This window comes from Oncorhynchus masou, chromosome 2 (genome assembly GCF_036934945.1).
Source record: "Oncorhynchus masou masou isolate Uvic2021 chromosome 2, UVic_Omas_1.1, whole genome shotgun sequence".
NCBI classification, from domain to species: domain Eukaryota; kingdom Metazoa; phylum Chordata; class Actinopteri; order Salmoniformes; family Salmonidae; genus Oncorhynchus; species Oncorhynchus masou.
This window is the reverse complement of record NC_088213.1, coordinates 26,175,245-26,203,016: the sequence shown is the minus strand read 5'-3', so window position 1 is coordinate 26,203,016 and position 27,772 is coordinate 26,175,245. Positions and strand designations below refer to the sequence as shown.

At 41.9% G+C, this 27,772-nt stretch overlaps 1 protein-coding gene across 2 annotated transcripts; it reads left to right on the top strand.

The window, feature by feature from the left end:
• Positions 1-83: 83 nt before the first annotated feature.
• Positions 84-27,051, top strand: LOC135557606 (switch-associated protein 70-like). 2 transcript variants are annotated; one of them, XM_064991043.1, is made up of 12 exons: positions 84-245; positions 1,788-1,928; positions 3,685-3,858; positions 3,987-4,214; positions 4,481-4,627; positions 5,974-6,082; positions 6,292-6,473; positions 22,470-22,577; positions 22,927-23,093; positions 24,748-24,946; positions 25,374-25,470; positions 25,650-27,051. In XM_064991043.1, the coding sequence occupies exons 1-12, from the start codon at positions 147-149 to the stop codon at positions 25,766-25,768; spliced, it is 1,770 nt and encodes a 589-aa protein (XP_064847115.1). In that variant the 5' UTR covers positions 84-146; the 3' UTR covers positions 25,769-27,051. The 2 variants fall into 2 exon arrangements, with proteins under 2 accessions (XP_064847115.1, XP_064847123.1); XM_064991051.1 differs by lacking the exon at positions 1,788-1,928.
• The last annotated feature ends 721 nt before the right edge of the window (positions 27,052-27,772 follow it).

Genomic DNA, 27,772 nt, shown 5'->3' with positions numbered 1-27,772 from the left:
ACTATGCGCTATGTAAAGCCCACAGTCATTGGGTGATACGGTGTCAGTTTCCTGCTGCGACACTCGATCACGTGACTGTCTTAAGTGTCAGTGTCCGAAAAAGTTGCAGCTTTACTTTGACATCGAGCGCACCAGGGGCTACGAACATGGGACTACTACGAGATGAACTTCTGAAGTCAATATGGCACGCATTCACAGCCTTGGACGTAGATCAAAGTGGGAAAGTGTCCAAATCACAGCTTAAGGTAGGCTTTAAAGCGTAGTTATTAGGCCTACAGTATTATTTCATAATGAAGTAAAATTGACGATTGTTTGCTTTTTGATAAATTAACCGAAATCTAAATTAATTCTAACCGTGGAATATTTTCTCATTTAGCTGATCCGAATATCACACCCAAACAAAAAGTTCTGATCAGTTGGATAAAAAAATATTTGACCATGTATAATTCACTATGCACTATACTTTGGTGTTGCTTCGCTTCCCTCACATTAGGGAATTTTGTGTCAACTGCCAAGTGATAATTCAGTCGGCAACATCGACAGCAAAGTAAAGACAAACTTCTGCTGTCCCTCAACTCACAGGCTACTCAGTTTCTGCTTCTATCAGTAGTATTTTCTCTTACTCATGTCTATGTCTAGCATTTTCTCACAAAAACAGGAATAACAATGGTTCTATGGAAATAGCCTTTGTTGATTGACAGATACCCATGAATGCGGGACATGCATGCCTTGATGATAATCTTGCTTTACACACGATATTCTGTAATTTGAAAAATAATCTACAGTAAGAGTGTTGAGATTGTAAAAGGCAAGGGGCACTGCTTTGGAAGGCTAGGTCTTTTCCTGTCTGGGTCTGTCTGTCTGCCTGGTGGTCTGTGTACCAGCCAGGCTCTGATGAAGACACTCCACTAAACATTTACCGATCTCAACGTATCTTGGACGTATTTCTTTGGTCCGTTTTTTTTAGTGCTGTCTGCACTAACTGTATTTTTGTGTGTGTTTTGTTTTGGTGCAGTCCAGACCGGCCTTGATTTCAACATCCAAGGACGTTGATTTTTGGTCCGGACTGGACAAAATCTGAACCAATCATAGACGTATATACATACTTTCGACATCCAGAAAATAAATATTTTCAATGTCTGGAAATGTTGTCTTTCCACCTTTCATTCAGCACCTAAATTCCACCTGAGCTATCGCAACACTGCATAGTGAACATGACTCGGGAAATGTTGTCAACCATCCATTGTTAATATTATTTTTCGGACACTCCAGTCTGTTCCGTTTGTCTAGATTATAGATGTTCATGAGTGGCTTGTTTATAAATATCATAAGATTTATTTTTATATATTTACTTCACTCTACATCTCAACAAGGAACTTTTCAACACCCTTTTTGTAAATGTTTCCAGGAAGGAACAGAAGTAATGCTTGGGCAGCAATGCTTGAACTGACAGCAACACATGCTTAGTCATGCATGTCAATGTGATCTTAGACTAAACAGAGATCCTTTTGAAAAATCTCCATGTAATTGTGTTAATGGAAGTATGATGCCCACTTGTATGAGGAATCTTTTTGATATCCCTTTGGACACCCCGATATTACTGTAACATCTCTCTACTATGCCCAGTGAATACCAACAGTATGACAGTAGCCTCTCCCCCAGACTCATTGTGCACATCCTGTATAAAATGCTTCTGAGCATTGGGGGGGAAATATCTGGTGAATGATATTACTATGACGGCAACGGTTTCCCTGACTGCATGATCTGATCTGACTGTGGCTCTACAGGTGCTCTCTCATAACCTGTGCACCGTGATGAAGGTACCCCATGACCCGGTGGCACTGGAGGAGCATTTTAAGGATGATGATGAGGGCCCTGTGTCCAACCAGGGTTACATGCCTTACCTCAATAGATTCATACTGGACAAGGTGAGCAGTAAGAGCACCTAGCCTGGTCCCAGATTTGTTTGTACTCTTTCCAACTCCATTACTCATTGTCATGCCAAGTGGCGCAGCAGTCTAAGTCACTGCATCTCAGTGCTAGAAGCGTCACTACAGACCCTGGTTTGATCCCAGGCTGTATCACACCCGGGGAGGGTTTGGCTGAGATAGGCCATCATTGTAAAATAAGAATTTGTTCTTAACTAACTTAAATTAAATTAAAGTGACAAGGAGTTGGCAGACTTCAAATCAAAGTTTATCTGATCACAGTTTAGTAGATGTTGTAGCAAGTGCAGCTACTAGTCCTAACAATTGCACTCAGGCTGCTGAGCACCTGCGTCATCCTCACCTCAGTGGGTTTGTTAGTGGAGGGCTCTGTTTGGGGATTTCATTGGGATGTTAGGTCCATAGAAATATAACCACTAGAATGGACATAGCCTCTAGATCTCTAGGAGTATGAGGTGTAACTCTGGAGTGCCGTATCCCCATAGGGGATGATAAGACTTCATGGGAAGTGTTTTATGGGTGCCTTTAGAAATAGATTAAATCAATGTTTTTCTGTATATAACTTTCCTTGCTCATAATATGATTAGCATTATTGCTATTTTCAGTATTTATCTTAGTTTTTAAGATATGCATGTCACTCATATTAAAATGTATTGGTTTTTGAGAAATAAATGGAGCAAACAGGATTTGTTTGACCTTGAACAAGGCTGCCATTGTTATGGTATGTCTACTGTGTGAGTGGCAGAATCGTTCTGTTTCACAGCCATCAAGGAGGTGTGAGACCCACCATTGTGAGTTATCGAATGAAAAAAACATGTGTGCTGAAAATTACTGCAACGAGTACAAGAAAATATAGCCTTCGTTTCAAAACAAACGTCCATTCAACTTACATCCGCTACTACCATTTCCTCATGTGTCATACATTGCATTTAGAAGTGAAGGGTTAACATGCACACTACTATAGATCTATTCCAGAACATGATGATTGCATGATGCAGAGTCTTTGGTTTTCGCTGAGTTTGTTCTCTAGAAAAGCTTCACAATCTGATTGGTAAACACTTTGTTGTTACTCGTATTGCAGGGGTTCTCAAATTTTTTGGGGCCTGGGAGCCTTTTTGTGATAGTAAATTTATAGAGACCGACTCAATCAGAACACGACTCGAGTGAGATAAAAAAAAATAGCATACAAGGAGTTTTATTATGACTTCGGCAGTGCATGGGAAGTAAGATTTTAAAGGCCCATCTATTGGCATCGGAGAGATAATAATTACTGATGTCCTTATTAATATTCAAGCAGTCATCATTGGTAATGAATGCACTGACTTTGTAAACACCAGTGATAAAGCAAGAAGTGATCTTCAAAGTTTTTGTCCTCCGTTCTCGAGTTTGGCAGACCATCAGATACAGCCCACATCTGTAGACTTGCAAGGCTTGCCAACTGTTTCCATAGCAATAACACCAACACTGATGTCAATTAGTAAACTGCTTTAGTCCTAGCGCTATTTGTACTTGGGGGCTATTTCCTTGCCTTTCTCCTCCGGAATCTGACTTGAATTGAAATGAAGAGACGAAGAACATTATGTTTGTACTTCACATCATGTGGGCTAAAACGTAGGGCAGAGAAATATTAGGCTACTACTGACCCTTTTTAATCTTATTGCCCTTACTTATAGTATGTTGAAGAAAAATAGGGGAAGTTGTTTTGTGTAAATGTTGGCTTTGTTTATGTTAATTACAGGTTAGGGATAACTTTGACATACTGGAGTTCAACAATGTGTGCTGGACCCTGTGTTTCAAGAAAAACATCAACATGAGCCATCTTCTCATCTCCAACGATGATGCCTTCAAGGTCTGGTGCATCTTCAACTTCCTGTCTGAAGACCGGTACCCACTGGTCATCATCACAGAGGAAGTGAGACACAAGACAACACCTCTAATGCACATACATATCTTATTTGTTCAGCAGTAATTATGATCTTCCAGTTAAAATAATTCCCATTCATACCACAGGACTGACTAGCTGTCCCCCCCCCCCCCCAGATTGAGTACTTCCTGCGGAAGCTGATGGAGGCCATGGGAGGCATTTGGAATCAGGAGAGGTTTGATGATTACAAGCTCATGTTGAACAGGAAGCAGCAATGCCCGAGTGCCTGGGAGCTGATAGAGCTGGTTGGCATGGGCCACTTTAGTAAGGGCATGAACCGCCAGACCCTGTCCATGGGCATCTCCGAGGTCTTCCAGGAGCTCATACTGGATGTTCTCAGACAGGTTTGCCTGCGGTACCCTCTCTCTCTACTCTTTATGCATCCCAAATGGGACCATATTCCCTATGTAGTGCAATACTTTTAACCAGAACCCATAGGGTTCTGTTCAAAAGTACTGCACTACATAGGGAATAGGGTGCTAGTTGGGACACAGTGACTGTCTACTCTACACTGACCTCTTTCAGACCTCTGCTGGGGGTAACAATAAAATGGATATAGATAAGATATTACAATCCTGAGTGTGACAGATTCCTGTATTTTTTCCTGAAGGGCTACATGATGAAAAAAGGCCACAAAAGGAAAAATTGGACAGAGCGCTGGTTTGTGCTTGGACCAAACTCTATGTCATACTATGTGAGTGAGGACCTCACTGACAAGAAGGGGGAAATTTTGCTGGACCGCAACTGTTGTGTGGAGGTAAGAACAATGTATTATTCCATTGGTCACTCTTAATGCTATCATTTAACTCCTAAATAAATTGTGTGAAGCGTTGGAATGCATGCTAGCCCACCTTTGTTAACCAGCTTCCTTTGGCATTGTTAACCCATAGCCTACGATTTCCGTGGCCCCACGTACATGTAATTAACATAATAAAACAATCCCCATCTAAATCTACCTGTTTAAGTTAGAGATATATGTTTTTGGGCTGTGTCTCAATCCACCCCATCCACCGATATCGCTCTTCCGCATCTGCGCTGAAAGGTGGCAGGGCTAGAGCGGTGTTTGTCAGACCATGAAACATCCTGAAAAAACAGTATTTTCACGAAAACGTCTGTAGCGTCTGCATTCTGATTTCAAAACTCGGTCCTCCAGAAAGTGGAGACGAACACCTTTGCAGTTCTACTACGTGATATCTTTCAAAAAAGCTGTGTTAGAAAGGATTACCTACACATTCTGACCAGCTCATGTTATAGACAGAATCGTGCTACATGGCAGACCAATCCGAACTCATCTCTCGGCATGTCCAGCCCATCCATTATCTTAGCCAATCATGGCTAGCGGGAACGTTCCTGTCTTTTTCTGTGGCTAAACCAACGAGGCTCATAATTTAACAATTTTATGAGTATTTACAGATGGCATACAAGCTTGTAAATGTTTTTTTTTATCTTTTGATTTATTTATTTTTTCTACCCAATTTTGGTATTTTGTGGTAGTTACAGTCTTGTCTCATCGCTGCAACTCCTGTACGGACTCGGGAGAGGCGAAGGTCGAGAGCCGTGCGTCCTCCGAAACACAACCCAACCAAGCCGCACTGACATTCTTGACCCAATGCCCACTTAACCCGGAAGCCAGCCACACCAATGTGTCGGAGGAAACACCGCACACCTGGCGACCATGTCTGCGTGCACAGTGCCTGGCCCGCCACAGGAGGCGCTAGTGTGCGATTGGACAAAGATACCCCTGCAGGCCAAACCCTCCCCTAACCCGGACGATGCTGGGCCAATTGTGCACCGCCTCATGGGTCTCCCGGTCACGGCCGGCTGGGACAGAGACTGAACTCATACCCAGAATCTCTAGTGGCACACTCGGGAAGCCCACAAGTTTGTTATTAAGGCACATGAAAGTTCACATGTTCCAGAAGGCATTTCTGCCCCCCAAAAAAATTACGTTGAAAGGGCTCTCCTGTGAAGTAGTGACACACGACATACACCTAGTTTCCTGAAATGAGTCACAAATTCAATCTTTCATCAAACTCTCGAGGGTTAATGTGGTCAACGCAAGGAAGTGTGCAGTGAGTGTGTGACCTCTTGTTCTCTCTGCAGTCTCTACCAGACAAGGAGGGGAAGAAATGCCTCTTTATAGTCAAGTGCAGCGACAAAAGCTTTGAGATCAGCGCATCAGATAAGAAGAGGAAACAAGAATGGATTCAAGGTAACCAATCCCTCACCACCATCTTAACATATTCTGTAAACAGCAAAGCTTTTCTCTCACCACATTAGGGTTTATTTTAAATCTCAGAGCAACTTAAACATACAGCTGGGCCAGAGTGATGTGAGTGTATCAGGGTGTGAGGGCGCTGCATTCGATAAAGCAGCCACCCTTTCTTTATCTGACTCTCCTCTCCTCACTTCCCCTCCCAGCCATCCAAACATGCATCCAGCTGCTGAGGTTGGGCCTGCCCTCTCCGCACCGTGAGGCCAGGCTACGGCGCAGGGAGCTCAGGCAGAAACAGCAAGCCGAGCAGGGGGAGCTGGAGGAGAGGATGAGGCTGCTGCAGATAGCCAATGAAAACAAGCATAGACAGCTGGAGTCCATGACGAAGGTACTGTCTATTTCTCTGTCCCTCCCTCTCTCTCTCTCTCTCTGTGTTTCGCTCCCTCTGTCCCTCTCTCCTCTCTCTGTCAATTCAATTCAAAGGGCTTGGGAACCATATGTTTACATTGCCAAAGCAAGTGAAATAGATAATAAACAAAAGTGAAATAAAAAATCAGAAATTAACAGTAAAATAGTAGACATTTGTGCAATGTGCAAATAGTTGAAGTACAAAAGGGAAAATAAATAAACATAAATATGGGTTGTATTTACATTGTTTTTTGTGTTTCACTTGTCCTTTTCTTGTGGTAACAGGTCACAAGTATTGCTGCTGTGATGGCACTCAGTGGTATTTCACCCAATAGATATGGGAGTTGATCAAAAAACTATTTTTTTTTCAAATTCTTTGTGGGTCTGTGTAATTTGAGGGAAATATGTCTCTTATATGATCATACATTTGGCTGGAGGTTAGAAAGTGCAGCTCACTTTCCATCTCTTTTTGTGGGCAGTGTGCACATAGCCTTTCTCTCTCTTGAGAGAGAAAGCCAGGTCTGCCTACGGCGGCCTCTCAATAGCAAGGCTTTGCCCACTGAGTCGGAAGTCAAAGCTTTCCTTAGAACATGTGGGCTGAGCAAACATTTAACGGAACACACAAAAAAACTCTATAAATTATTTGTACATTGAGGCACTTTTAAACACAGGGGCCCCTCAGAGGTGCGTGCTCAGTCCCCTCCTGTACTCCCTCTTCGCTCATGACTGCACGGCCAGACTACAGCACCATCATTAAGTTTGCCGATGTCACCGTGGTCAGGTATTCTGCTTTGTTTTTTGGTTAGTTCTTTTCAATGTGTCAAGTATATTTTTGTTTTCTCTAATTGTGATTCTGTCCTGGGGCTCTGTGGGGTCTGTTTGTGTTTGTGAACAGAGCCCCAGGACCAGCTTGCTGAGGGAACTGGGGATGGGAATTTAACCTTCTGTTCGAGTACTCTCATTATTTTTTTCTGGAGTACTCAAAATTAAATAAGTTATTTTTAGAACAAGGGCGGCACTGGAAAAAATATGTGAGTATTTGTCTACGGTATATGCCAACAGATCCTCGACTTCGGCGATGTCATCTACAAAATTGCTTCCAACATTCTTCTCAGCAAACTGGATGCAGTTTATCACAGTGCCATCCGTTTTGTCACTAAAGCACCTTATACTACCCACCACTGCGACTTGTATGCTCTAGTCGGCTGGCCCTCGCTACATATTCGTCGCAAGACCCACTGGCTCCAGGTCATCTACAAGTCCATGCTAGGTAAAGCTCCGCCTTATCTCAGTTCACTGGTCACGATGGCAACACCCATCCGTAGCACGCGCTCCAGCAGGTGTATCTCACTGATCATCCCTAAAGCCAACACCTCATTCGGCCACCTTTCGTTCCAGTACTCTGCTGCCTGTGACTGGAACGAATTGCAAAAATCGCTGAAGTTAGAGACCTTTATCTCCCTCACCAACTTCAAACATCAGCTATCTGAGCAGCTAACCGATCGCTGCAGCTGTACATAATCTATTGGTAAATAGCCCACCCATTTTCACCTACCTCATCCCCACAGTTTTTATTTATTTACTTTTCTGCTCTTTTGCACACCAATATCTCTACCTGTACATGATCATCTGATCATTTATCACTCCAGTGTTAATCTGCAATATTGTAATTATTCACCTACCTCCTCATGCCTTATGCACACGTTGTATATAGACTCCCCTTTTTTTGTCTACTGTGTTATTGACTTGTTAATTGTTTACTCCATGTGTAACTCTGTGTTGTCTGTTCACACTGCTATGCTTTATCTTGGCCAGGTCGCAGTTGTAAATGAGAACTTGTTCTCAACTAGCCTACCTGGTTAAATAAAGGTGAAATAAAATAAAAAATAAAAAAAACAGAGAGCAATAATGCCTAATTTATCAGAATGTTACAGATAACGAATCCTAATTGCTAAATTGCCTTCAATATATTCAGTCAATAAAAAAACAAGTGCCATTTAAGCTTAATTTATTGACACTGTAATAACAACTGGTTACATTATATCGTCAAAGACATTCTTCAAAAAGGTGGTCTATGGCTGTGCAATGGCATATCCTTATTTTGTTAATTTAGCAGACAAGATGCTCATTTTTCCTAAGCCCTTATTACACTCAACACCTATTTGATAGTAAAAAAACATGATGTAATATAACAAAATAAAAGATAACAGAATAGTGCGAAGTGATTCGCATCTCATGTCTGGAACAGTTGTTCTCAAAGAGTTAACATTTGAAACAGGGCTCAATTTGGCAAGTTGAAAGACACATTTTTAAAGGATACAAACCAAAATCTGTCTTCTTTTCAATATACAGACATTCGATTTAGTTTATTATGCGAGTTCCTTAGAATTTTCCAAATGGATGAACAATTTTACATTGTGAGGAATTATGGCCAGGACATGTGTTTAGTGAGTAGGCCAAGGCTCAATGATTATGATGGAAATACGCTCTTTGTCTTTAACAAGCAAAAGTTTCAGCATATTTTCAGTGTGGAACCTGTCTATGTTTAGGGGGGGTAGTAGCCTAGGCTAACAAGTTCTAAACGCTAGCAGTGCATAACCCTAACCTTAAATGAAGACCAAATGGGCCTCCTGAGTGGCGCAGCGGTCTGAGGCAGTGCTAGAGGCATCACTACAGATCTGGGTTCCAGCCTGGGCTGTGTCGCAGCCGGCCGTGACCGGGAGATCCATGAGGCGTGTCGTGGAATATTTCTGATTCAAAGGAGAGAGACTTTTAGATATATTAAAAACAAACAAACATGATTATTAATTATTGCAACAATGGAGCTGGTCAATAACCACCCTAAGTTACACGCTACCCAAACCGGATGTGTCGCATGCGTGAGCGTTGCAAAATAAATGTACTCATACATGTTATTTAATCATTGCACCCACACTGCTCGCACGCACCAACGAGCATCTGCGTTGCCAAGCTCTAAAATGGAAGTTGCTTCTATTTGTGACACTGAACGCGATGCAAGTCCTGCCTCTTCCTTCTCCGCATTGGCTTTTAGAAGCATATACCCATCTCCTCATCGGTTATACCCACGTGGTTTGATTGAAAGATGAAATGAGGTCGGTCAGTCGGTTGTGATAACACACCTTATTATGAAAGTTAGATGCCAATCGCCATTTAAAGTCGGTTGACTGTTTTATGTTTGGATTAATTGTCGGAGTAGAGGACCTGGTGCATTTCAGGTAAAATAACAACTCAACATTTATATCCCAGGACAAATTAGCTAGCAAGCCAACTAAACAGGACAAATTAGCTAGCAACTGCAAGCTATCTAGCTAAATTGCCATAAATGTTTAATGCTTTTCGACCTGTCCCCAAATTAGCATAATTGGCTTATAGTTTGTTTTGATATTTCAACCTGTGTGTTGTGATCACGTTTGGTGTGGGGGGACAAAATCAATTTGCGCACGCGCTGGTCCGGTTTTGGCATGGTGTAAAGTGACTGCTGAGAGCCCAACGAACAGATTTGGGTTATAGCTCTTTATAGCAAAGTACATCCTCCTGAATGTTCATGACAAACAACAGATGTGTAGAATTATACAAAGGTACATTGTGCTATCAAGCAACAGACAGCAAGATTTACATTGCGCAAGGTTTCTATCTCTAGGTCATATACTACTTGTTTATTCATAAATACTAATGCAACATAGGACACTAGGTCTCTCAAATTATGAAGTCCAGTTCATCTGCGATGTGGGAGAAATAAACTGGAGGGAGGGTTTGCCTATTCCTGGCAGACAGGCCAACATTTCACACAGACACTAATCATGGAATGCAGTCTTTAGGTTTTATCAGGCATCGTAAATCAACTGTCAGCGTTAAGCCTCAGAGGATCCTCTCAGAAGAACAGACAGTGTGAAAGTACTAATATAAGAATACATTCTAATATAGAGCAATGTGAATAACATAATGTTGTAATTTCCACCACAGGCAGCGCACAATTGGCTCACCATTGTCCTGGTTAGGGGAGGGTTTGGCTGGCCGGGATGTGCTTGTCCCGCTGCGCTCTAGCGACTCCTATGGCATGCCAGGCGCATGCACTTGTTTCCTCCAACATATTAGTGCGGCTGGCTTCCGGGTTAAGCAAGCAGTGTGTTAGTGACTCAATTATTCCAAAACTGCAGCTCATTGTTGGAACACATATTTTCCTACTTCAGTCAACCAGTCCATTTTGAATGTGTGGGACAAGGAGGGTAAAGGGAATTTCGGGAGCAGAACTGTGCAATGCTCGGTTTGGTTTATTTTTTATTGTGTCCTGCAAATGCACATGTACAAATGTAACACTTGAGTCAAGGTAAAATAACATTGTCATTTGTGACCAAATAGTTTTACAGTATTGGAAAAAATTTGATCTCTTTTTAAAGATAATTTCTTGATGTCAGTTCAAATACTAAGTACTTTATTTCTCATGCCAGTCCCTAGAGGGGACTCTTCTCTAGGTTCATCTCTCTGTAGATGATGGCTTTGTTATGAAAGGTTTCGTAATCGCTTCCTTTAAGGTGGTCCTAGAATTTAACGGCTCTTTTCTGGATCTTGATAATTAGCGGGTATTGTCCTAATTCTGCTCTGCATGCGTTATTTAGTGTTTGAATTTGTACATTTGGTGTTTGTCCCATTTTGTGAATTATTGGTTGGTGAGCGGACCCCAGACTTCACAACCATAAAGGACAATGGGTTCTATAACTGATTCAAGTATTTTTCGCTAGATCCTAATTGGGATAATTCATTTTATGTTCCTTTTAACAGCCCTTCTTGCCTTGTCTCTCAGATCGTTCACAGCTTTGTGCATGTTACCTGTGGTGCTGATGTTTAGCCCGAGGTAGGTATAGTTTTTTTGTGTGCTCCAGGGCAATGGTGTCTAAATGGAATTTGTGTTTGTGATCCACGAAACTGGACCATTTTTGGAACACCATTATTTTTGTCTTAATGAGATTCACTGTCAGGGCCCTGATATGACAGAATCTGTGCAGAAGATCTATGTGCTGCTGTAGGCCCTCTTTGGTTGGGGACAGAAGCACCAGATCATAAGCAAACAGTAGACATTTGACTCAAATTCTAGTAGGTGAGGTTGGGTGCTGCAGAATGTTCTTGTGTCCTCGACAATTCAACTTGTTAATATCAAATCAAATTGTATTGGTCACGTACACATGGTTAACAGATGTTAATGCGAGTGTAGCAAAATGCTTGTGCTTCTAGTTCCGACCATGCAGTAATATCTAACAAGTAATCTAACAATTTCACAACAACTACCTTTCACACAAAAGTGTAAAGGAATGAATAAGAATATGTACATATACAGTGGGGCAAAAAAGTATTTAGTCAGCCACTAATTGTGCAAGTTCTCCCAATTAAAAAGATGAGAGAGGCCTGTAATTTTCATCATAGGTACACTTCAACTATGACAGACAAAATGAGGGGAAAACATCCAGAAAATCACATTGTAGGATTTTTAATGAATTTATTTGCAAATGATGGTGCAAAATAAGTATTTGGTCAATAACAAAAGTTTATCTCAATACTTTGTTATATACCCTTTGTTGGCAATGACAGAGGTCAAACGTTTTCTGTAAGTCTTCACAAAGTTTTCACACACTGTTGCTGGTATTTTGACCCATTCCTCCATGCAGATCTCCTCTAGAGCAGTGACGTTTTGGGGCTGTTGCTGGGCAACACGGACTTTCAACTCCCTCCAAAGATTTTCTATGGGGTTGAGATCTGGAGACTGGGTAGGCCACTCCAGGACCTTGAAATGCTTCTTACAAAGCCACTCCTTCGTTGCCCGGGCGGTGTGTTTGGGATCATTGTCATGCTGAAAGATCCAGCCACGTTTCATCTTCAATGCCCTTGCTGATGGAAGGAGGTTTTCACTCAAAATCTCACGATACATGGCCCCATTCATTCTTTCCTTTACACGGATCAGTCGTCCTGGTCCCTTTGCAGAAAAACAGCCCCAAAGCATGATGTTTCCACCCCCATGCTTCACAGTATGGTGTTCTTTGGATGCAACTCAGCATTCTTTGTCCTCCAAACACGACGAGTTGAGTTTTTACCAAAAAGTTATATTTTGGTTTCATCTGACCATATGACATTCTCCCAATATTCTTCTGGATCATCCAAATGTTCTCTAGCAAACTTCCTGGACATGTACTGGCTTAAGCAGGGGGACACGTCTGGCACTGCAGGATTTGAGTCCCTGGCGGTGTAGTGTGTTACTGATGGTAAGCTTTGTTACTTTGGTCCCAGCTCTCTGCAGGTCATTCACTAGGTCCCCCCGTGCGGTTCTTGGATTTTTGCTCACCGTTCTTGTAATAATTTTGACCCCACGGGGTGAGATCTGGGGTCGAGCCCCAGATCGAGGGAGATTATCATTGGTCTAGTATGTCTTCCATTTCCTAATAATTTCTCCCACAATTGATTTCTTCAAACCAAGCTGCTTACCTATTGCAGATTCAGTCTTCCCAGCCTGGTGCACAAGGTTTTTTGTGATTTTTCTGGATTTTATTTCTTCTCATTTTGTCTGTCATAGTCGAAGTGTACCTATGATGAAAATTACAAGCCTCTCATATTTTTAAGTGGGAGAACCTGCACAATTGGCGGCTGACTAAATACTTTTTTGCCCCACTGTAAATATATCGATGAGCGATGGCCGAATGACATAGGCAAGATGCAGTAGATGGTATAGAGTACAGTATATAGATATGAGATGAGTAATGTAGGTTATGTAAACATGAAATAAAGTGGCATTGTTTAAAGTGACTAGTGATACATTTTTTACATCAATTTTTTTATTATTAAAGTGGCTAGAGATTTGAGTCAGTATGTTGTCAGCAGCCACTCAGTGTTAGTGATGGCTGTTTAACAGTCTGATGGCCTTGAGATAGAAGCTGTCCCAGTTTTGATGCACCTGTACTGACCTCACCTTTTGGATGTTAGCGGGGTGAACAGGCAGTGGCTCGGGTGGGTGTTGTCCTTGATGATCTTTTTGGCCTTCCTGTGACATCAGGTGGTGTAGGTGTCAAGAAGGGCAGGTAATATTCCCAAGGTGATGCGTTGTGCAGACCTCACTACCCTCTGGAGAGCCTTACGGTTGTTGGTGGAGCAGTTGCCGTACCAGGCGGTGATACAGCCCGACAAGATGCTCTCGATTGTGCATCTGTTAAGGTTTGTGAGTGTTTTTGGTGACAAGCTAAATTTCTTCAGCCTCCTGAGGTTGAAGAGGTGCTGTTGCGCATTCTACACCACTCTGTCTGTGTGGGCGGACCATTTCAGTTTGTCCGTGATGTGTACGCCAAGGAACTTAAAACTTTCCACCTTATCCACTACTTTCTCGTCGATGTGGATAGGGGGGTGCTCCCTCTGCTGTTTCCTGAAGTCCACGATCATCTCCTTTGTTTTGTTGACGTTGAGTGTGAGGTTATTTTCCTGACACCACACTCCGAGGGCCCTCACCTCCTCCCTGTAGGCCGTCTCATCGTTGTTGGCAATCAAGCCTACCACTATAGTGTCGTCCGCAAACTTGATGATTGAGTTGGAGGCGTGCATGGCCAAGCAGTCTTGGGTGAACAGGGAGTACAGGAGAGGGCTGAGAACGCACCCTTGTGGGGCACCAGTGTTGAGGATCAGCTGGGTGGAGATGTTGCCTACCCTCACCACCTGGGGGCGTCCCGTTAGAAAGTCCAGGACACAGTTACACAGGGCGGGGTCGAGACCCAGGGCCTCGAGCTTAATGACGAGTCTGGAGGGTACTATGGTGTTAAATGCAGAGCTGTAATCGATGAACAGCATTCTTACATAGGTATTCCTCTTGTCCAGATGGGTTAGGGCAGCGTACAGTGTGATTGTGATTGCGTCATCTGTGGACCTATTGGGGAGGTAAGCAAATTGTAGTGGGTCTAGGGTGTCAGGTAGGGTGTAGATGTTATGATCCTTGACTTGTCTCTCAAAGCACTTCATGATAACGGAAGTGAGTGCTACGGGGCGATAGTCGTTTAGCTCGAACAATGGTGGCCCTCTTGAAGCATGTGGGAATAGCAGACTGGGATAGGGATTGATTGAATATGTCTGTACACACCAGCCAGCTGGTCTGCGCATGCTCTGAGGACGCGGCTAGGGATGCCTTCAGGGCCGGCAGCCTTGCGAGGGTTAACACGTTTAATTGTTTTACTCACGTTGGCTGCGGTGAAGGAGAGCCCGCAGGTTTTGGTAGCGGGCTGTGTAGTGGCACTGTATTGTCCTCAAAGCGAGCAAACAAGTTGTTTACTTTGTCTGGGAGCAATATATCGGGGTCCGCAACGGGGCTGGTTTTCTTTTTGTAGTCCGTGATTGAATGTAGACCCTGCCACATACCTCTTGTGTCTGAGCCGTTGAATTGCAACTCTACTTTGTCTCTATACTGACGCTTAGCTTGTTTGATTGCCTTGCGGAGGGAATAGCTACACTGTTTGTATTCGGTCATGTTTCCGGTCGCCTTGCCCTGATTAAAAGCAGTGGTTCGAAACTTTCAGTTTTGTGCAAATTCTGCCATCAATCCACGGTTTCTGGTTGGGGAATGTTTTAATCGTTGCTATGGGAACGACGTCTTCAACGCACGTTCTAATGAACTCGCACACCGAATCAGCGTTTGTCTGCTGTAAATGACAGTTAACTTCTCTGCCTTGGGGCTGTAGCCCCTTAAGAATTAATTAACAATTAACAATGTTGATTGTATTCTATGGTCAAAGGCACAGGTTCTGTCCTCATCCAGGCCTGTTTCCAAGCATTTTACACAGACCTGTCACACATTCTTCCACTCTCTCAGCTGTGACAACCCAGACTAAATCGGACACATTCATGATCCATCAGGGGTGATTGTAGTAGTTATATTGTAGGGTTATTATAGTAGTTTGGGAATTATACTACCAGTTGTCAATTGACCTCAGTAAACCTGATTCATGATGTCATTTTACAGGTAGCCTACTCCTGAAGGTATAAAATATATTATAATGAGCATGTTACAGTATTTGTAAAATGCTTCAGTACTTCTCAAGTCTGTGGTGAAAGAAGTTGATGGAAAAGTCCAGTGGCTGTGTGAAGGAGGTGTGATAGTTTAAGACAATAGGCTGATTATATGGTTGAGTTCTCGCTACTCTTTACTACATTCAATTATAATGCATAGAATGAAAGATCAGAGCTTACCTACCCTCCCTTTCCCGAGTCAAGGAAAATCTCTCTCTCTCTCTCTCGCTCTCTCTGCTTTCTCCTATACCCTTTATTATATATACTTTTGACATGTATACAAATATAAATGCAAAGTAGTAAAGTATTGCTGTTTAGATTAACAATTGATTTAGTGAAGGTTTATTTGTTATTTTCACACCACGGCTCAGATGCTGTGGTTTCTGTTACTCCCCAAAGGGGTTTCAGTTCCTCATTAATGAACACCATACCGTGAAGTCTCATGCTTAACTTTGACCCATGTTTAACTAGTGTAAAACTTGTAGGCTTGGGGGCAGTATTTGGAAGTTTGGATGACTGAGGTGCCCAAAGTAAACTAGAAAACACTCTAAAGTTTCTAAAACTGTTAAAATAATGTCTGTGAGTATAACAGAACTGATTTGGCAGGCGAAACCCAGAGGACAATCCATCCAGGAATTTTTTGTTGTTGTTGAGGTCATTGGATTTTCCAATGCTTTTCTATGGGAAAGGCAAATTATTAGGATCCTATGTCTTCCACTAGATGTCAACAGTCTTTAGAAATTGTTCATTTTTTTGTTGTTGTTGAAAAATGAAGAAGTAGTTGTATTCTTTCTCAGTGTCACTCAGGTGGACTCTAGTCTTTTGGTGCGTGTGAATGAGACCGCTCTCCTCGTTGTTTTTCTCCGGTATTGGAAACAGTTTATTCCGTCTTAAATTTGATCGATTATTTACATTTTAGGGTACCTGAGGTTGGATTAGAAACGTTGTTTGAAACGTTTGGACAAAGTTTACAGGTAACTTATTAGATCCTTTGTAGGCATGCTGGGTGAGTTGGAACCTGTGTATTTCTGAATCTAACGCGTCAAATAAACTGACATTTTTGGGATATAAAGAAGGACTTTATCGAACAAAACGACAATTCATTGTGTAACTGAGACATTTGGGATTGCAAAAAGATGAAGATATTCAAAGGTAAGCAATTTATTTTAGCATTATTTCTGACTTTCGTGATGCATCTGTTTGGTTGGAAAATGTTTTTCATGCTTTTGAATGCGAGGCACTGTCCTCAGATAATTGCATGGTATGCTTTCACCGTAAAGCCTTTTTGAAATCTGACCAAGCGGCTGGATTAACAAGACGTTTATCTTTTAAATTGTATAAAACACTTGTATCGTCATTAATGTTTAAGAATACGAATTTAGTATTTTTGAATTTCACACTCTGCAATTTACCGGATGTTGTCAAATCGGTCCTGTTAACGGGATTCTAGCCATAGGGGATCCCTAAGAGGTTTTAATTCCCAACTACAGTGAATCAAACATATTATGTTAGAAATGTTTCTTAAATTCAGAGGCAGATCATTGTCCCCCATGATAAAATCGGGGAGGGGACTGTGGATCTGTCTCCGTCCGTTAGTACGTTCGTACGTTCATACATTAGTCAGATGCGATATCTCAGACAGCATTGGCCCGACTTTGACAACTTGGGTGAACGATGCGTCTTGCGATAGAGAGCTAGCATTTACAAAAGTACACTGATTGGCCAGATGGTGGCTCTATAACAGCAGATTCAAAATGCTAGTTTTGAAAGGTCACGCCCCTCACCCCGTTTGACATAAAGTCATAAAATTCGTTACATAAGTCCCTTTCCTCACAAGGAACAATTCTGCCTTAAGGACACATAAGGTCCGCCATGATGGATTTTCCGCCATTTTGAATTTTGTGAAGAAGACTTAAAACACTACTGTTCTTGTACCAAATGAACAATCTGCACAAAACTTGATATGTGGCATCTATGGACAAAGGTATCTAAATGCAATATTTTCCAGACTAGTATATAGAACAATATGACCTCTATTGATCAATAAACATTCATGTGGGCATGGTCAGGCACATAAATGCATAGACACTGTGTGTGCAAAACATTAGGAACACCTTCCTAATGTTGAGTTGCACCCCTTTTACCCTCAGAACAGCCTCAATTCATCAGGGCATGTATTCTACAAGGTGTCTAAAGCATTCTACAGGGATGCTGGCCCATGTTGACTCCAATGCTTCCCACAGTTGTCAAGTTGGCTGGATGTTCTTCAGGTGGAGCCATTCTTGATACACATGGGAAACTGTTGAGTGGGAAACACCCAGCAGCATTGCAATTCTTGACACACTCAAACCGGTACACCTGGCACCTACTACCGTGCCCCGTTCAAAGGCACTTATATATTTTGTCTTGCCCATTCACCCTCTGAATGGCACACATACACAATCCATGTCTCAATTGTCTCATGGCTTACAAAGGGATATAAGAAAAATTAGGGATTTTTTTTTTTACATGTATTTAACCCCTTATTTTTGGCACTAAACAGGGGGGGGGGGGGGTTACTAAGCTATATGGAATTGTTTTAAGAAGGTCATACCAAGGATCCTTTTCTTATATGAATAGGGTTGAATATTTTCCTGGTATTTTACAAATGTGTGGTATTTCCCGCCAAAACCAGAAGTGTCATTATAAAGCATATAAATAGGCCTGTCTGGATTTGATTAGAGCTTTGATCAAAAATGAAATCGGATGCTACCTGAGCCTGATGAGCTCATTAAATACATTAAATACATTTTATTAGCCCAAGACCAAATTATTGTGTCATTATCCTATACACATATGATATAGGCTGCTGCACATTACACATTTCATTAAAACATAGCCCATAGATGTAGCTAGCTATACAATGTCTTCGGAAAGTATTCAGACCCCTAATTTTTTTCCCCCACACATTTTGTTACGTTACAGCCTTATTCTAAAATGGATTAAATAAAAACAATCCTCAGCAATCTACACACAATACCCCATAATGGCAAAGCGAACACTGTTTTTGGCAAGTTTATTAAACATAAAAGACCCTTCGGTATGAGATTCGAAATTGAGCTCAGGTGCATCCTGTTTCCATTGGTCATCCTTGAGATGTTTCTACAACTTGATTGGAGTCCATCTCTGGTAAATTCAATTGATTGAACATTATTTGGAAAGGCACACACCTGTCTATATAAGGTCCCACAGTTGACAGTGCATGTCCAAGCAAAAACCAAGCCGTGAGGTTGAAGGAATGTCTGTAGAGCTCCGAAACAGGATTGTGTCTGTTGGGGGTTACGTTAACCATAACTGGGAACCGCTTTTCAACCCTATATATACAAATATATACCATTTTGTTTTGATGAATGTTGTTATTTGGCCTTACTACTATTAGCCCATACAAACTCATTAAATAACAAATTCACTACATGGAACAACAGATAGTCCCCCCAAAAAATCTAAAGGAAGTTTGTTCTGAAGTGTCTGTCCTATATCTGAGAGATATAAGAAAGATCAGGAAACATCAGTATATTTATATATATTTTTTTACATGTATTTAATGCACTAAGCAGTCTCCATATATACAGTACATCCATTCATTTTTTTCAACTGGTACTGGGAGACCTTGTGAGGCCTGTGGGCGTACTAGAGCAGAACAATAGTTTGTATGCCAAAACTTTCGGACGCTACAGATGATTTTGTGAGAAGACCGATTATTGGGATGTCTCATGGTCTGACCACTCTATCTTTGTCAGCTTTCACCTCAGATGTGGAAGTGTGACATAGGCAGATGCAGTGGATTGAGACGAATCCAATGCAATGTATTATGCTAATTACATTTCCACGGGGCGCGGACATCAACCTTAAAGGCTTAATCTGTTTGGCTCAGAGTGATGAAATTTGGCCCACATGCTCAGGGATATGAGTCTAGCTAACCCAAGCGACATCTCAGAACCCACTGGCCCGATTTTGACTAAACTTGGTGAATGATTCGTCTTGCCATAGAGATCCGTAATTTACAAAATTACACTGATTGGCCCAATGGGGGTGCTGCATCATTCGTGGGGGACGACATGTTTACTGTTGCCTTGTTTTTCATTAGATCTGAGAAGAGGGGGAAAAGCACTTATGCAAACGTAGCTGGCTCAGGGACACCTGTGAAAGAGCTGATGCCTGTATTCCGGTGCTGGTCTGCTGGTTATTTAGATCTGTCTCAGACTACCCACTTCCTCCTTTGCACCAGCATCTGGAGGCCCAGCTTTTCTTTTTATGCATCATTCTTTTCTACTCAAGTTCTCAAATCAAATCCTGTATAGCTCAGTTGGTAGAGTATGGCGCTTGCAACACCAGGGGTGAGGGTTTGATTCCCAAGGGGGTGGGGGAGTATGAAAATATATGCACTCACTACTGTAAGTCTGGATAAGAGTGTATGCTAAATGACTAAAATGTTTTAAAAATCAGATCAACTACCACTGTCCAATTGAAAGAAGTCCTTATCTTTTTATATTATTTTGTTGCTGTATTGTCACAATTCTAAAGGATACACATATTATACAGGCGTCTGATAAGTCTAATGAGTGTAGCTTGTCCCACTGAAAAGCAGCAGCCTGTCCAATATAATTGTTTTCTCCTTTAGACCAAACTCAAAGACGAGTTCCTTTTTAAAGCCTGTTGAATTGAGGGATGTCCCCCTGTCCTTGAATTTTCCCAAATAAGTATATATAACACACTATTGTTGTTAGAATCTTAATATCACAAACAGAATTTGTGTTATAGACAATTTTATGAGGACATTCCCCCCTGACTGCCAGTCATTCACTGGCAGTCAGCCTGCGAGGCAGATGATGGCCCCTCGAAACTACACCTAAACTATATACGAATTCATTTCACACATATAATAATAATAATAATATTCATAATAATAATAAGCGAGTTAGAGAAGACTGACAATAGATTAAGATTGATATCACTTTATTCATCAAATGTACACAAAGTCCAACTGCAATGTGACTTCTGCTTTATCCCAACCCCTCCGAAAGACACATACATGTGCAGGCTGGAAAGGTTGGAGCAGGGGGCTGCCACACTGGGCACCCATGGAGCAGCTGATGGTTGAGAATATTATCTATTGATAAATTGTATATAAAGAATCTGATTAATAGTGCAGCATGGAATTCAAAGTTTGGATTTTTGTCACATGCACAAGTACAGTGAAATGCATAATTTGCCATCCCTGATCAACAGTGAAGTATGACATGTAAAAATAGTATAATAAAAAAACAAGAGAGGAATCTATATACAGTCAGTGCCAGTACCAAATACGTTGTTGTTTTTTTAACCTTTAAATAGGCAAGTCAGTTAAGAACAAATTCTTATTTACAATGACGGCCAAACCCAGACGACGCTGGGCCAATTGTGCGCCGCCCTATGGGACTCCCAATCACAGTCAGATGTGATACAGCCTGGATTCGAACCAGGGACTGTAGTGACGCCTCTTGCACTGAGATGCAGTGCCTTAGACCGTTGCACCACTCGGGGGCAGTATGGCAGGGCTGTAAAATGCTGAAAACTGACTGGTTGCAGGAATATATAAATACCTATGGTAATATACTGTCACGTTGGTATAAAGGGATCGGGATACAGGTGCAGAAATAGGTAACGGGGGGTTTTATTTACCCAAATAAAAGCGTGCCATGTCAAGGCATGGGGACAAAGCCCAAACAAACACGTATACAAAACGAAAGAGCGAGGAGTACCTCGAATAAATACACAATTGACAAGACCATGGTGAACAATTACTAATCAAGGAAATGGGGATCAGGTGTGCGTAATGACACAGTTCCAGAGGGATCCGTGACATATACTAATGGTAATATATTCATGTAAACAGGAGTAGTAATGACCAGTAGCAGCATAAATGGATAAATACTTATGGTAATGGAAACCAATAACCAATGAACAGCAGCGTAGTGGTAGTAATACATCTTGACACAGAGGCAGGGAAAAGAATGCCAAAAAGTGACTTGTTCAAATTCCCCCACAGAGTCACAAGCAGGTATGACGTTTGGATGTCTAGATGTGTATTATAGTATTAGAAAAAGCAGATTCTAAATCACATATCCTTGTTAAACAACTCTTAAAAATTACCCCTTGAGTTCGATATCAAAATATAACATTTTGGCAGATTTACTGCGATTCCATGGCAACACTCAAACCACAGTAATATATTTAAACTCAAAATATGCCATTCTGTTCTTTTGAAAAGCATTTTCTTAAATTCATAATGTCCCTTAAAGCCCCCATGCAATCTTTTTAATGTTATTATTTAAATCATGTCTAATAAATCACTTTCTGTGTTCAAATACCCATACTAACATACTGTATACATACTTAATGAGTATATACTACATACTCTTAGTTAATTAAGGTATACTCTAACAAACGGTATCGTTTCAGTTGAGCACTAGTGCTTCTCCTGTCTACCGGAAGTTGATGCTGTTGCTATGCAACCTCTTGCTAGCTTGTTAGCATAACAAATGACTAGCTAGACATTTTACGATTTTGGGTGTGTTCGTAAATTCAATCTGGAGTGCCAGAGTGTGCTCGGGGCGTTTGTAGATCCAGAGTTTTGTCAGATTGTCTGTTTGTAAATTCAGAGCGCACACTGGACATTCTGGCCAAGGAGTAGGTTTGATCCGAGCGTTCAACTCCAATGGCAGTCAGGCACCCAAGCTAACATTTGCTAGCTACTTCCAGACATGAGAGAACACCTCACTCTGACCTCACTACTTGCCCTAGCAGAGCTGGTTAGGCTGTTTTTATGTTATCCAGAGTGTTGGTGACTTGTTCCCTTGAGGCCAGGCTTTTCTAGTGTTAAGGCTTCTTCTCCCTTGGCTCCTGACAGAAACTGGAGGAGGCAGTGGCCACAGCGACTCTGGAGGAGCAGAGGAGAAAACAGACCCAGACTGACCTGCAGGACCGCTACAGAACGGACCTGGAGAGAGAGAAAATGGTAACCAACCCAAAAGTTACACTCTAGCTCTGTTCCAGAAAGTGCATACTCAAAATCATTGCAAACAACATATTGCTCAGCAAGACTTATCTCATGACTTTGAATCATTGTGTTTGATGGAAAACAAAGTAGTATTACTATTAGTATTAGTATTACTCACATTATGAGTAACAGTATTATTTGTGGAGTTATCTGGGAAAATCTAAACTAAACAGAATTGATTGTCATATGCACAGCACATGCTACTTTGTACTGTGGTGGTGCGTGTGCACGTGTGTGTGCGTGTGTGCATTCATGTCTGTGTGTCCAGATTATCATATCAAACTGTGTGTCCATTGTCCCCTGTCAGGTTCGTCAGCAGATGGAGGAGCAGGTGGCCCAGAAGTCCAGTGAGTTGGAGCAGTACCTGCAGCGTGTCAGGGAGCTGGAGGACATGTACCACCGCCTGGAGGATGCACTAGAGGATGAGAGACAGGCCAGGCAGGATGAGGAGACCATGCGCAAACTACAGACCAGGTGAGACGCAACACACACTTGACACACACTTGACACACTCATAGCCTTACACTGAGTGTACAAAACATTAGGAACACCTTTCTAATATTGAGTTACTTCCCCTTTTGCCCTCATATTTATCTAATTAACTAACTATGTTTAATTGTTATACAATTAAATGAATAATGTAACAATTAACTGATTAGGATCTGGGGCACCACGAGAGCAGTTCTTTAAAGAGTCACCATCTCCCGAATTAAAATCTAGAAGGTCTTTACCTATCACACCTATAAACAGTCAACTTATTAATCATAACCTCGTGTCATATCATCATTCTGAACAGTCGTAACCTCCTTGCATCTGCAAAAACCTGAACCTTAATTATTATTATTTTTACCTTTATTTTACTAGGCAAGTCAGTTAAGAACAAATTCTTATTTTCAATGACGGCCTAGGAACAGTGGGTTAACTGCCTGTTCAGGGGCAGAACGACAGATTTGTACCTTGTCAGCTCGGGGATTTGAACTTGCAACCTTTCGGTAACTAGTCCAATGCTCTAACCACTAGGGTACCCTTATGATTCAGTACTCCACAAATTGGTTTAATTAATTAATTCCTTACATGGTTTGAGCAGAGTAACAGGATGGTTACTCTACTTAAATTCACTTTTGAAGATACTTTACTTAGGACAGCTAATCAGCCGTACCAGTGATTGTCCTGGAGGTGAGTTTATCGTCTCCACCTCCTGTTGAGATTCAACCATTTTAAACATGTAGTTGCCGCTTCACACTTTTTCTGGTTCAATATTTTGAGCCGGTTCCGGCTGGCTGGCACGCTCCCTGACCTCACTCTGGGGCGGTGATTACTCACTGTGTAAAGTTTTGGAAAACAATTATCTCTTATAACTTCTCAAATCACATTCCTCTCTTTTCAAAAACACTTGAATAATTTTCCATATTACATGCACAACCAATAGTATGGAAACTTTATCCTTGTAGTGTGTATACTTTCCAAGTTACAGTATTTCCTTTTTTAATGACATCACAAAATAACAAACAATATGACATTTGTGTTGTATAGATCGCCTCTGACAATTCCTCACGTTCTACATTAGAAATATTGTTCCATTATTTGCTTTTTAACGTGTTAGAGTTTCAGCGGGAAAAGGTCTGTTGAGACAAAGCACATTCCTTTGGTGAATTTGGAGAGCGCAAGCCTGGATCTTCTCACTTGATTTACAACATGACTTGAGTGTCAATAACCACTAGTTCTTTCCACCCCCCTCTACGGGTGAAATGGGGTCTGATTGAAGTTATTCATTGCAAACCTGATCTGACCTATGGATTCTCGTGGTCAGTCATGACAAAGAGATCCTAGCTTTCATCTGGATTCACCTGGTCAGTCTATGTCATGGAAAGAGCAGGTGTTCCTAATGTTTTGTACACTCAGTGTATGTGCACTGGTTAAAGGTAGTACACTATATAGGGAAACTGGTGCCATGTGGTACACAACACACACACAGATGGAGTGTACATTAGTGCACAAAAACAGTTGTGTAACAGAAGACTGTGTATAGATGTTAACATTCACATTCTCAGGCAACTGCACCCAACATTTGTTTGAGTGTCTGTCTGTGATTGGTTCATGTGGTGTGTCGGTTTCTGCATGTACCCAGGCTTCTGGAGGAGGAGTCATCCAAGCGAGCGGAGCTAGAGCAGATCCACCTGCAGCAGCAGAGGGCCATCTCCCAGACCCAGGCTGAGAAGCAGGAGCTGGAGAGCGACCGGCTGGCCAAGGAGATGGCCCTGCAGGCAGCCATGCTGCAGCTGGAGAGTCTTGAGAGAGAGAGGCACGGAGCACTGGAGCAGTATGAGGTCAGAGAACAACACCCTGTCTGTGTTTCAATATGGCTGTTAGTAGGGACCATGTCCCCTATTAACACTTCACTTAAAGTGAGGTATTGCTGGGCCATTTCATAAACAAGATAAAAACAAATTTGTCAGGAAGTACTTTCTTTAGACCTATATGTCTGTGAGCAACTACTGGTCTTTATTCGGCTGAACATAGTGTTGAGTCAGTGGAAGGCTGCCTGACGTTTGAACCAGAAACACTCCCTGGTTGACGCAACACAAAACCGTCATAGAGGTCTCTCCTTGCACTCTGTTGCCATCTAATGGTGATATCACTGAGAACTGTCTCTACTTCAAGAACAACAGCAAAACGTATTTATTATTTAAACAGACTTGTACTTGCCATCATTGAGATATATGGATACACCCTGTGTGTGTGTTTGTGTTACAGGAGGTGAGAATGAAACTGGAGCAGGCAGCTAATAAGACCAAGAGCTGGAAAGACAAGGTGGCCAAGCATGAGGGACTGGTCCGTCTCATCCAGCCAGGTAAGTAAGAATGAGAGGCCAACATCACCATAGTAGAATGTCCTCCACTGCATGTTCTGTTCTGTTCTCCTCCCCATACTCATATTACAATGCTATTGATGACTTTGTTCTATTGATCTATTGTTTGAATACAGTCTGTGATGTTTTCTTTCTCCTTCTGTCTGTGTATGTCTGTGAAGGCGATAAAGGACCACAGAGGATGACTAACTGGGGCCCAGCAGCCTTCACAGACACTGAGCTGGACCTGAGGAAGAAGTCCTGGCAGGAAAGGAAGAACCACAACCAGTCATCCCAGTAGACTAGAGATGGTGCTTCTTACCTGATGGTCCAGAGGTCTTTCCACGATCGTGTAGCATCAGGATACTGTTGTCTTGTGTTGTTGAAAATTAACTAATGTGTACGGTTGCAAATTTCCTGAAACTTTCCCAAAATGTCCAGGATTTCCAGAAATCCTTATTGCTGAATTCTCAATTTCCTGCTTATTTTCTCCTAATTCTGTGAATCTTCTGACTGGGATATCTGGAATTTTTAAACCCTACTAAAGTCTTTAACCAGGAAAAAGAGATGTATATATTCAGTGAATAATATGTTAAACATTTTGTTAAATAATGTCATGAGAATGTAATAAGATTAAAGTAATAAGATAAAAGTAATAAGATGTTTTATATTTAAAATGCCAACCCATAAGTAGCGCATCTTATAAAATATATTTAAAGACATTTCTTTATACTGTTTCTGTCTGTTTTAATGGATGAGGGATGTGAAAATGATGTGTTAGAAAAGGTGAGTAGTGAACGGGGGTAGGTTAGATATGCTATACCCCCCCAAAGAATGGCATGTATATATGGCTCTGGGTTTGATATGCTCAGCCTTGATTTATATATTTGATACATTTCATTCCATTTTTTTTCCTTCAATCTAACCGTTTAAAATGTAATTTCCTGGTTTGCCTATGGGAACTGTGGAACCTTGAGTAATATTCCTATGAAATACTTGGCCGATGTCCTCTTGTGGTTTCATGAGTAAAGGTATCTGTTTACGGCTCTGCCGTAACTCATGGTAATATTATACTGTGGTGGGCTGGGAGTTACTGTAGATACCTTGAACTGCTTGAGTCCATAGCTATAGTTCCCCTTGTGTTGTTGTAGTCAGGTGAAGTTAAATTTAACCAAACATAGGCGAGTGTGAGCTGAGCTCTGTGCTTGTGTGTAATAATAAATATTGGTGCAGTGAGAACTCATGAGATCTGACTACAGCGATGGAACTGCTGGGCTCTAGTGTTTCTCTGCAGACTCTTGGGGCCCTAGGTCCTGCTTAACTCCACTCTCGGTCTGCACTACATCTCAGCCTAGCGCTGTAGATTTCTGTAATGGATGTTCTGCAGGGCTTCAAAGAGCTGGCCTGGCCATCTGGCTGTCTGTCTGAATCTGTCCTGGCAGGCTGAGGTCCAGCTCTCTCTCTCTCTGAGCCAGCCTGACCAAACCACCCCAACCATGTGACACTGATCGTGACATCCCCCTCGTTCATAAACCTGTGGTTTTCATTACAGTAATGTCCTACTTTGTGTCATGTTGAAACAAATACAATCTGATTTTATTTTTTGGGGGCCAAATCCTGCTTTTGATTTGCTAAATCGTGTGTGTGTGTGTGTGAGCGTGAGCATGTTCTCTTCACATCTGGAGCTCACTACTGTAGGTCTAGGTCTTCTAGACCTTGTAGAAGAACAGTCAGTCGTGACTAAGTCTGTGCAGACTGCTACCAGCCCTTTCCTTTATGAGAGCTCGGACAAACAATTATGATGATTAATAAATGCTACAGCACGGGCAGACCCGCTTTCACACCCGGACCTGCGCTCTCGTCCACTCTGCTCGGTTTGCACAGTGCGCTGACTTCACAGAGCAGTCCGGTCAGAGGGCTCAGCCTGGGAGGCTGCAGATCAAAGCCATGTAGATAGGATGAGACCGGAGACCTGGCTGCTTGGAGTGTGGAACCACAGGCCTGTCTGTCAGGATGGAGAAACACGCAAAGCAAACATGTAAACATCACAACAACCCCATCACACTGTCATGACAGCCATCCTACAGCATGATACACATAGTAAATAATTTTCATAAAACATGATTTCTCCCTTTAGGAGTATTCTTCTCTTCAGGAAAGACTCAAGGATTAAACATCTTAGTATAGTTTAACTAAGCCCCTTGAATAACAGAAATACAAGTAAGCATAGCTGAAGCAACACAATCCATCAAAGACTCCCAGACAGAATTGTTCCAGACCAACCCAGCTCAGAGTGCCTCTCTCC

What these genes read in the sequence shown, in the direction of transcription:
- LOC135557606 (XM_064991043.1), top strand. Translation starts at nt 147, where the DNA reads ATGGGACTACTACGAGATGAACTTCTGAAGTCAATATGGCACGCATTC. An exon ending in ACCTGGAGAGAGAGAAAATG is followed by an intron (nt 22,578 to 22,926) that starts GTAACCAACCCA and finishes GTCCCCTGTCAG; the next exon opens with GTTCGTCAGCAGATGGAGGA. An exon ending in GGTCCGTCTCATCCAGCCAG is followed by an intron (nt 25,471 to 25,649) that starts GTAAGTAAGAAT and finishes ATGTCTGTGAAG; the next exon opens with GCGATAAAGGACCACAGAGG.